This window comes from Drosophila mojavensis, unplaced genomic scaffold (assembly GCF_018153725.1).
Source record: "Drosophila mojavensis isolate 15081-1352.22 unplaced genomic scaffold, ASM1815372v1 contig_277, whole genome shotgun sequence".
Classification (NCBI taxonomy): Eukaryota; Metazoa; Arthropoda; class Insecta; order Diptera; family Drosophilidae; genus Drosophila; species Drosophila mojavensis.
The window spans coordinates 2,160,229-2,172,087 of record NW_025318822.1 but is presented as its reverse complement, the minus strand read 5'-3'; the positions used below and the strand labels follow the sequence as shown (position 1 = coordinate 2,172,087).

The 11,859-nt window shown below is 38.1% G+C and overlaps 1 protein-coding gene across 1 annotated transcript; it reads left to right on the top strand.

Moving 5' to 3' along the window:
- Positions 1 to 17: 17 nt before the first annotated feature.
- Positions 18 to 7,502, top strand: LOC6574110 (acetylcholine receptor subunit beta-like 2). Its single transcript, XM_002000132.4, has 11 exons — positions 18 to 229; positions 458 to 651; positions 711 to 839; positions 900 to 1,085; positions 1,317 to 1,449; positions 1,543 to 1,670; positions 4,005 to 4,180; positions 4,299 to 4,451; positions 4,570 to 4,649; positions 6,211 to 6,317; positions 6,978 to 7,502. The coding sequence occupies exons 1-11, from the start codon at positions 172 to 174 to the stop codon at positions 7,191 to 7,193; spliced, it is 1,560 nt and encodes a 519-aa protein (XP_002000168.1). The 5' UTR covers positions 18 to 171; the 3' UTR covers positions 7,194 to 7,502.
- Positions 7,503 to 11,859: the final 4,357 nt, after the last annotated feature.

Below are 11,859 nucleotides of genomic sequence, written 5' to 3'. Positions count from 1 at the left end.
CAGCAGCATTCGGATAGATCTGCTCAGTTACGATTGGACCCTGGCCGAGTGAGGTTTACATCAAATAAAGCACGCATAGCAAAATGCAAGTGCTTTAATTAACTTCTACAAGAAAAGTATATATAAAGTGCAATACTCTCCGAATTGCTCTGCAATTAAAGGAGAGTTAAAATGAGTCGTTGGCTTTGGCTGGGCTTTTTCCTGCTGCTGCCATTGGCAAATACAACACGTAAGTCGCTCCAAATTCGGTTTGGAAAAATCCATGGAAATTCCGATACTATGTGTGAATCGGATGCTGTATCTCCGAGCTGGCCAGCTGTCAAAGAGGCTGCGCCCAGCGAAAGAACGAGAGAGCATGCGAGAGCAAAAGCTCGGCGTCTGCGCATTCATTTGTTTTGGGAAATTTCTAACAATGTTTGGGATTTTTTGTTTTGTTTGGGCATTTTCTATTGAGCAGCACCTGTTAGCTTCGAGGCGAACCCGGACACGAAACGTCTCTATGATGATTTATTGAGCAATTACAATCGCCTTATTCGACCTGTGGTAAATAATACGGAGACACTTACCGTCTGGCTGGGTCTCAAGCTGTCGCAGCTAATCGAGGTCAATCTGAAGAATCAGGTGATGACCACCAATTTGTGGGTCAAGCAGGTGCGTGAACACAACCTAAACTAAATTTGAAGAGATTCATTATAATGTTTGGCTCTCAGCGCTGGTTCGATTACAAGCTGCGTTGGGATCCGGAGGAATACGGCGGCGTAGAGCAATTGTATGTGCCCTCCGAGCACATATGGGTGCCCGACATTGTGCTCTACAATAACTGGGATGGCAACTACGAGGTATTACAACATTGAAGCAGCTCGTAATCCAGTCCTAACTCAATCTGACTTCTTCGTTAGGTCACCCTCATGACGAAGGCTACGCTGAAATACACTGGGGAGGTGTTTTGGGAGCCGCCAGCTATTTACAAATCATCCTGTGAAATGAACGTTGAGTATTTTCCTTACGATGAGCAAATTTGCTTCATGAAATTCGGCTCATGGACCTACAACGGCGCCCAAGTGGATCTAAAACATTTGGATCAGGTAAGCCAAACCGCATTTCGATTAAGCCACAACCGAAGGATGCAAATTTGCTTTGCGCTCCAATGCACAAAATGCAATTTATGCGGACACAAGCGGAGGGGGCTGTGTTGGAGGGGGGCTGGGGTAGCGGAAATACATGCTACGTAACAAATTGCCGAGTCTGGCTTGGGCACCTGGCTGGCTAAGAGTCATATGTATGTGTGTGTGTCTGTATATGCATTTCATGTACAGGTGCCTGGCAGCAATCTCGTGCAGGTTGGCATCGATTTAAGTGAATTCTACTTGTCTGTGGAGTGGGACATACTCGAGGTGCCGGCCACCAAAAACGAGGAATACTATCCGGACACATTGGAGCCATTTTCAGGTGAGCTGCACAAGAGTTTGTTGCTTTTCTTTTTCTCTCTCTTTCTTTTTCCTGGTGGGCCATTGTAATATGTAAATTTGACGTCTTCGGCAGATATTACGTTCAAGTTGACCATGCGGCGCAAAACGTTGTTTTATACGGTGAATTTGATTGTGCCCTGCGTGGCATTAACTTTTCTTACCGTTTTGGTCTTTTACCTACCAAGCGATTCGGGCGAAAAGGTAAGAGCACATCTATTAAGTATGCAAATAGGCCACTGCAAGAGATATACCTTGACCTTTGACGTTGATTGAGATCCCAGCATGTGGAATGTTGTTATTTTTCAGTAAATTTATAGTAGCTATAAATTATGGTAGTTTATTGTCTGTTTTATTTAGTTAACATATACATATATGATTTCACCTACAACTATCTACAAACAATCTACTAAGAACACTTAAACATCTCTCAATATATATATCCTTAAGTTTCTCTCTGCACTTTCAAGAATCTATCATTTACTCAACTTCCACTTCGGCTACATCTAACTGGTGAAAGCTGAGCTCTTTAGTTATTTCGCTAATACCAATTGGCTCCAAGAGAAATACATTCCTAAACGAAAAGATTGAAAATACACCATAAGAGCTCAACTTACATAATTTCCCCAAGAACTATCTACTTCTTTGCTATCGCTCTACATTTGAATCTAATTTACTATAGAATAAACTAACTAATAGCAATTGCAATATATACATACGTTTACTAAGTACTGTATCCATATTCAAGTCACAGAGTTTCAGGCACTCCAAGCTGACCTATCCAGCCTTCAGTCATGCAGCACACATATATTCACGCGCTATAAACTCACATTCATTTCGCGCCGAATATCATTTGTGCTGTTCCAGAGTAGTGAAATCTCATAACGTAAATTTCATCGAATGCATACAAAAGATGATTAAATTGAATCAATATACTTTAAATTGATTTCAATTTAAAAGCGAAAGTTTCCACCACTCCAAAGTTTTCTTTCCTGCATTCGGGTGTCCTGCAATTAAGCGCAGCATTAAATATCTCACACCTCACTCACCTGACACGTAAAACATCGAACACCTACATGCATACATACATTTAAAACGCACCCAATAACACGCACACGCACCGACATAAACACAGATACACATACACATACACGCACACACATACACACAGAGTAAAGAGTGATGTTTGTTTGTTGTTGTTATATTTGTTACTTGTCTCGTTTGAATCAATCATTTGCTTGGAGTAATAAAGTAGCAATAGAATTTTATAAATTTAAGCAAAGTCCGAGAATAAATTTATTAAGCTTTGTGGAGGATTAAATGAACAGATTAACGACGTCTTGGATAGTAATCGAACTCTAAATTATTTTGGTAAATCATGGAGAAAAAAAAGTTTAGTGGGTGGGTAATTCTCGTTTTGGAAAAAATCTCTAACTATAGCAAAGGTACCAAAATTCCAAAACTCAATTCGGCGTTGACATAATTTTTACACCTCGATTTATTCATTTATGGTGAACTTTAACTCTCGAACTTATCAAAGAAGTATTACAATTACCCATCATTAAAAATGATCTAGACAGAAAATAATTAGAATTATCTAATTTTATCTTTTGTCGAGCTGTTAAAATGATGGATTAGGTAATTATCTTACGTAGGAATTATGAACTTTATAGCTTTGGTAAAAAATAGCGCAGTCTGCAAATTTATATGTATTGATGTCTATTTCATAAAACAAAAATTGAAAAGAAATTTACCTATATAATACTAGAGCACAATTTTGAGTTGTATTAATATAAGCCAGCAGGTTATCCATGTCACTCAGCATTTGTATATTGTTTATATTACATAATTTGAAGAACAGGATATACGTATAGGCTGCCAATCTATTATCTGCTAATTGCTTCAGTTGAAAATATTAAAAATTAATTACAATAAATTACAATGAGATTTACCACTTATTAATTTATTTTTATAAACCTAAAAAAACGTTGCAAAAAATAGCTTGATAAGTATTTTCATTTCATTATTAAGAAAACATAATATAATATTTGTGAGGAGTTCCCAGGCATACGCATAAGTAGAACGCTTTGCTGTTTGTTGTGTTGATTGTTATTGTTTACAGTATGATTCAATTGTTGAGAAGCCATTGAGTGCGTGAGTAAAAAGAGATTGGCTGAGTGCTTTGCCTGATTTCACGTTTGTCATTGAAGAAAAACTGTTGTAATTAATTTACACTTGATGATTTTAATTTAAAATGAAGAACATATGAAAATAATATATATGTTGAACTTATTTTATTGTTTCACATGGCGTATACGTAATTGATATGTAATTGGCTATAATTGATATTGATTGGTAAAGCGTTTGTCCATGTGTTCGTTTGCGTCTGAGTTTTGTTTTTTATTATTTTGTATTGTCATTGTTGTGGTCGTTATTGTTATAAAAGCAGAAGGCTTTGCAAGAGGCACTCTGAGTCAGAAAGAGCCAGATAGAGGGAGAGCGAGAGAGAGAGAAACTGTGTAAACATTTCGTTGACAGGTTACGTTATGTATTTCAATACTCGTGTCGTTGACCGTGTTCTTCTTGCTGTTGGCCGAAATCATTCCGCCCACATCGTTGGCGGTGCCCCTGCTGGGCAAGTATCTGCTCTTTACCATGATACTCGTCTCGCTGTCCGTTTGGACAACGGTCTGTGTACTCAACATACACTTCAGGTGAGTGCAGCGACTCAGAGATCTGCAGCTAAATTTCACACTCCACTAATGTCTATGCCTCCTGCTGCATTCACAAATTAATGCATTAATCTAAATCAACCAAATTAACTGACACCAGATCCCCTTCGACACACAACATGTCGCCGCTGTGTCGCAAATTGTTCCTGCACCTCATGCCCAAGCTGATGATGATGCGACGCACTCAGTACACTCTGCCCGACTACGACGACTCCACGCCCAGCAATGGCTACACAAACGAGATCGATGTGCGGTAGGTGAACGCCAGTCCTGTATGCACAGTTCGGCTTTTATTAACCTTTGTTTCGCATTGACTGCGTCTGCGTGTCCATGTTTCTGTTTGTGCTTCTTTGTGTGTGTGTTCTTTTCAGCGACAGCATCAGCGATTTTCCCAGCGAGTTTAAAGACAGCCAGGATGGCGCTTACGATAATGGCATGCAGCACTCAGTGGGTGAGTTTGTATTTGAGTAGATGTGCCGGAGATCGGGGTTAGCTGGGGGCCGGGGCATGATTGCTAGCAAAGAACATAGCCGGCCGACTGTGTGGGGGGAAATTGTCTGGCCATAAAAAACACAAATATTTTTGCAACACTCGCGGCTAACCGCGACCCAAAAGTCGAAATTGAAATCAAATAAAAATAAGCAAATAATGCAATAAAATGGAAGCGAATATGCTGCCGGGCATTCTCAAGGCTGATAGCGTCGCTTTGCCGTCGCCGGACACTCCTGATGGCTGCGACGATGACGATGATGATGTGATGTTTTGATGGCAAAAAAACAAAAAAAAAAGTAAATGTATATAAAACGCCTATGTGGTTCCACAGAGAAAACGAATGTGAATGGAGCGAGTGAGTGTATGTGTGTCTGTGTGTGGGGGATAATAAAACAAACCATGTGTGAAAACGGCTTAAGTGAAAAGAACGAATTCCTTATGACCTAAGCGCACAGTAAAAACTAATCGAGGCCCAGGCACGTTGTCTTTAAAAATAAACTCTTAGAGCGGCAGCAAACGGTTTTCAAGTTGAAAAATCTTAAAGAAAATGAGGTAGTATTTTATACTTATATATTACAGTCACAAAAGGAGTACATTTTTAAATTAATTCTAATTAGAAAGATTATTTAGTAATATTTAATCGTCTTATTTATGGGGAAAATTATTATTTAATAAATTAAAATATACAAGTAATATATTTAAAAGAGCTTAGTTTTGACTATTTATGCTTGCACCGTATAATATAAAATTAATAAGAGGCACAAATAAATTATATAATTTATTTATTTAAATAATAAAATTAAAATATTTCCATTTTCTATAATTTTTAAACTGTTCAAAATTTGATAAATGTCTTTTAAAAATTAAAAATTTGTATTTACATTAATTTTAATAATAACATTCTTTTTTTTATTATTTTATCTTATTATTATTATTTTTTGTTTTTAAAATTTTTTAAATTAGTAAAGTGCTATTTGGACATTAGCTGTTAAATTATTATCAACAAAATTAATGTATTATTTATATTTATTTATTAAAAACAGTCGTTTTCCATTCCTTTTCGCTATGAACTCAGATGAACCTTTTCAACAACTTATGTCAACGCAGAAAAGAATATTCGATTGCAAATTAGACATTCAATTGATTTGCATGTTGCAAAATTCACTTAGGTGCTGGAATGCTCGACCCGAAGGAAGCCGAGAATGAAAATAAACTGGCAGCCATAATTCAGTTCGACTGTTGTTCTTGTTGTTGTTGTTGATGTTGGTCTTAAAGTTGAGCGTGCTACAGTTGCCTGCGGGGTTTGCTTTTCGCTTAGGCCATAATATTGTATTTTTCTATGCATATACATATGACACACGGGCGCACTCGTACACACACGCGCGTGCACATATTCAATTGCAGATTTGGAGCTGCCATCCGCCTGGGGGGCCATGCAGGAGGCATCTCCATTTATTTATTATTCCAATATTTTATTTCAATTTTTTGCAATTCCATGCGCTCGCCACGGGTCTTGACAGATTCCGACAATGTGATACCACGCAACTTAACACCCGAAGTGCTGCAGGCATTTCGTGCGGTCAGATTTATTGCGCAGCATATCAAGGACGCCGACAAGGATAACGAGGTGGGTAGACGGGTGCACAGAGCACTTACTTACTCTAGCATGGCAAGGCCCAACTTTGCCTTGCCCACTTTTATTGGGCAACACCAAGGACCATCGCAGATTGAAGCCGAGTGTTGAATTCGTTTACGTATTTGGATTCGTATTCGTATTGCTATTCGAACTCGAATTATTATGGCTGTTATTGTTGTTATTGTTTAGGCTGGGCTGTCATTTTTTTGGCGTCTGGCAGAACTTTGCTTTCCTCCGTGCACATTATCCGCCTGCGATTCTCCCTCGTTCCCATTATGGTTTATTGCCAAAAAACTTTGCTTTGAGCACCGCACAGACCCAAACCGAGTGCGGGGTATGGAGCGGCAAGGCTGTGAAATGTGCAACATGGAATTGTAAAATATTAAATCATAACTTTAGATTTTTATTACACTGGAAGTTTATTGAAAGACAGACGCAAACGAGATTTTATGGCTTCAATTGAAACCAATTTATTTATCAGCGCAATACGAGCATTTCTCTCTCTCGTCTATGTTTTACGAGCACTGAAGCAATCCCAAAATTATTAAAAAGGAAAATCTTCTGGCTGATCGAATAACAGTTCAGTTTTACTTCTGGCCTAGTTTTGAGTGCTTGCCATTGCGTAAATGATTGATTTATTTCATTTCACAGATTGTCGAGGACTGGAAATTCTTTTCCATGGTATTGGATCGCTTCTTTCTCTGGCTGTTTACGTGTTCCTGTGTGTTCGGCACTTTCGCCATCATCTGCCAGTCGCCCTCACTCTACGACACACGCGCACCCGTGGACCGTCTGTACAGCGAGATACCACTGCGTAAAAGCAATTTCATGCTGCCGCCGGACATTGTCAGGCAGGTGGTTAATTAGGTGAGGAAAGGTCTTCAAAAGGAGCATAACTCGAGTCATGGGTCCTATTCGAAAAAATGAAGTAATCTGATAAAGTCAACAATAAAGAAAAGGACTTGCAGCCAATTGAATTGAAAATTGAAAAAAATTAGCACAGAACTCTTGTAATCTATCGAACAATTATGTCGGCTTTTAAGTATTGCAGCAATATTATAAATCTAAAATAATTACAATAAATTATTAATAATAAATTAATCAATTCATGAATTATCTGTCAAGTGGAATCAATTTTTAAATAAAAAAAAAAACAATTTGTTATTAAAAATTAAACACTTAAAGGTTTTTTCATTGTTGTTTGTGTGTTTAAATATTTTGTTAATTGGAAATACATGAATTATTATATTTTGCCTATGCTAATTGAATTTGCCTTTGATGTTCGTTTCAATGCCTTTACATGGAAATCGTTGAGCTTGCCATTTATTTCAGACTCTTCTACATATATGTGCTTCCACATTCACTTTAGTTTTATTCAGCTTATCAATTATTATCACGCATACGCCCCTTATCAAGCATTCAAATATCTATAGTCTGCAACGTTTTCCTACGCGTTTCTCTCTGTTTATATTCAATTAAAAACTCAGCATGCATATAAAGTGTTTGAGCACAATACAGTACAAGTTGTGCGAGTTTGATGCCAGGCAGCTATTACGCATACGCCACATTGCCTTTCTCAGTAATTTGCAATATAATTTATTTTGGTTGTGAGCTCGTTGGCTGAACTCTCGCTTCGTTTACCATTCGCCAGTCGCCTTTGTCTCTGTCATTGAAGTTATCCGTCTGGCTGCCGCATTAAATTAGAAAGTTGAAATCTCTTTGGCCTCGCATTCATCAACATGTGCAGCAAGTAAGCCACCCTATCCAGCCATCCAGCTTGAGCAAAAAAACAAAAGACTTTCACTTCTCCACTGTCAACAGACATCATTTGCGAGTTTCTTGACTGAATACTCTTCCAGATGTCAGCTACACTGATAACCAAGCATATTGCTGTACCTAAAGCCCTAAATACCCTTTGCACTCTGCACACACATATCATTTATCATTAAAAAGTTTTTGGTGAGAGATCTGAAACATAAATTATGAATTTCAATTCAACATAGTTTGGAAGAACATTTCCACCTACTAACTTACTCAGCTAATATTTCTTTTCTTATATCTATTTGTCATGGTCTTCAATATCTTCTGTTGTTTTTTTTTAAGTATCGCAGTGTATTTTTGGAATTCCATTTTTTGCCAGTGCTAATTTAAGCAGCGACATTCTTTGTATACACATTATGAACAGGGTATAGTAAATGTTATAAAGATTTGCGTATAGTCTTGCACAACTGCCTCGTTCATATTCTTTGCCCTTTGCTGCGTTTTCCTGTCCTTATTTTATTTTTACTTTAGCTCCTCTTTTTTTGTTGGCAGTTTTAAATTAGAAAAGTTTTCGCCAGATTTTTGTTTTACATTTTTCATATTTTCTACGGGACATGCCCTGCATGTTTGTTGTCCTTGTCGTTTTTGGTGTCAGCGCGTCATATGCGTGCCCCAAAATGATGCCACCTCCCTCTCCTTGCCACTGCTCTTGTCCCTGCCCCTGTCCCTTCCCAGTCTCTGTCCCATCCTCAACTCCATCTACATTTGCAAGCTGAGAGCTGAGCTGAGCTGTGTTGAAAAAAATGCGAGGGATGTCATGTTTATTTCTATTTGTGGCTAAACATGGCGTCTGCTCTGATCCCGCTCACCGCTCTGGACGTGTCCTCCTGCTGGCCGATAATGGCATTTGCATAAGTTGCATAAGTATTGCAAAGTATGCAACACATTTCGCTTTGGGCACAAGTTAAAGTTCAGCCAACACAAAACAATATGCTAATGCGCCGCATGAAGACCATTTTCGGGTCGGCCTAAGCGGTTTTTCATAAGCCCCACTCGAGGACAGCTGGCCGAGCTGTGTTAAGCATCTGTTAAGAGACTTAACTTGTCCAGCACGGACAATTATAAGCTACAGCAATTGTCTCGAACAGCTAATTAGACAACGACAGTGCAGCGCAGCGGAAATCAAAGCCATAAAATAGGAAAACTAAAAAAAGTATGGAAAAGAGAAGTAAGAAAGTACGGAAATGCTTGGACCGCTGGCCAGGAAATGCAGCAAAGGCAAATCGGGCGAGGATGGAGTGAAGCCGGCCAAGAACGATTCGGGTCAACTTGACCAAGTTGGTTCAAGTGCTCGTTCGAGAGCAACAAAGCACGTGCGACAGAAAGTTTGGTCCGTTAGCTCACACACCAATAGACACACGCACAGGCACACAAACACACACTTACACATACAGCACACACACATCCATCTATTCGCAGTGCAGTCGTGCGCTGCTGTCGCATGTCCTCTGGCCCACTGGCATGATAGGAAAGAAATCCGAAAATTGCTACATTTGACCAAAGACACGTCAATTAGAACGGGATTCCATTTCAATGCATTATAAAGCTGAGGACAAACTGAGGGCTTGACAGGAAGTGTGGGCATGAGAGTGTGAAAGACTTGACTTTGACGTGTCGCTCCACTCACCCACCTACTATTTGCCATTTACCAATTGCCAACTGCCAACGGCCTCCTGCCAGGCCATTTGAGCCAGTTATTTATTTAATTTCAAAGCAATGTTTTGTTTGTGTTTTTGTTGCGGCTCTCTGTGTCTGATTTGTATTACGCTGCGGGTGATTGTGTTACATTTTTTTCAAACTTGAGTTGTTGCTATTTTCGGCTGTATTCACTTCAGTCAGTTAACCCACATGTGTGCCCAGAGGTTTGTATAGGCCCTGGCAAAAGTCAATAAGGGAAATATACATGGAAAGCAATTAGCACCCTTTAAAAAAATATAAAAAATAAACGAACATATATTTTTCTTTAATATTACTTTGTTAATTAATATAGAAGTGTGCAGAAATAATATAATATAAATTTGGTTTAATTTTATTGCGTACTTTTTTTTTTTTTTTCATTTTTTATACAGTTATTATTAATAGAGTCATTCGCTTAAAAAATCCTGCACAATATTACTTTGAAGTACCAGGGTCAGGTTAAATAGTTGGGTCAATTTGGGTTGGCTTTAGCTCTAAAGTTCATTTCAAAAGAACAAACAAATCAACAACTACTGCACACACACACACACGCACACATACAAGTGCAGGCCTGCCTCTGCATGTGTGTATTTGTCTAGGCGTTCGGTGTGTGTATTTGTGCAATGATAAATTACAAAATTGCTGCCTATGGCAATGTGAGTTGGCCCAGGCGGCCGCAAAAGCCATTTTGTTGTTATTAAGTTTGCTTTTTGCCATTTTTCTGCAACACACACACACATATACATAGAGACGGCTACCATGTGTGTGTATGCGTGTGCCTTTGAGGCTCGACAGTTGTACTGCGTGAAATTAATGATGCGCCGCTTTTCTTGGTTATGTGTTTGTCGTTGTTGTTGCTGTTGTTGTTGTTGTTGTCTGCGTGGTTTCTTTATATATATATGTTTTTGTTTATTTGTTGTTGGTGTTGCTGGATTCTGGGTTGCAACAGCGACAGAGGCCAAGATGTCCACAAAATGTAGAGGCTAAAGACGCTTTTATTAATAGTCCTGCTACGTGGTCACGATTAACTGTCATTTTACGCACTCGCACTCGTAGTGGCAATCGCCCTCTAGTCCAACGGCTCCGATGGGCGGGCGGTCTTAGCCTTTCTGAAAGCTTTTTGCCGTTGCGTAAGTCAAAAAGTCCTTTCCATGTGTATCTGGTATTGCAAGCGTCTTTTTGTGTGTGTGTGTGTAGTGCGTGTAAGCTGCGTGGGATTTGGACACGACTTTACTTAACTTCATAAAATTCTATTAAAAGCAAAGTCGTGGCTTAAGTCACGCCCCTCTTTGCATGCAGCATGCCAATAGCTGCAAGCTGTTATGATCTGCAATTGACATTTACAACGACTACAAATTTTAGTTAACAAATTATGGATTAGGATAAATATATTAATAAAGGGATCTCGAATCAAGTTGAGATTGCAAAGCCAATGCACTGAAATTTTTTTTCTTTTTGTTTTTTATTAAATACGAAAAATAAACACAAAAATAACAATGTTAATACAATTTTTTGTGAAATTCTTCAAAATAACGTACAGTATAAATATACATTTTTTTTTTTTTAGTTCAGTAGGCATATAAAATATATTTTGCAGATGCATTTCTATTAGCATCTATTTAATTAAAGTGAAAGTTATTAAATATGATAAGCTAGAGAAATATTCTAGAGAAATATTCTTCTCTTAAGAGTAAGCAGATGTGGCTCACTTCTGATATTTCGATGTTTTAGAATTCAACTCGGACAACTATAAATTCTAAAAATGTGCTAAGAAATGACGAATACAAAATTTTTTTTTATTATTTTCTGCAAAGTTTGAAAAGTCTACATATAAAAATGGTCGGCCATTTTTAATTGGAAAACGGATGCTTATTTCAAATATTTCGTGCACCATAAGAAATATAAATTTAGATTCATTGCTATATAGAAAGACAAATTCGATAATAATTTATTTGAGGGTTGACAGGAAACACTTCTACCTTTTATATATTCCAGATTAATTGTTGTTTATTATTTAAAATTCGAGTCAGTTATA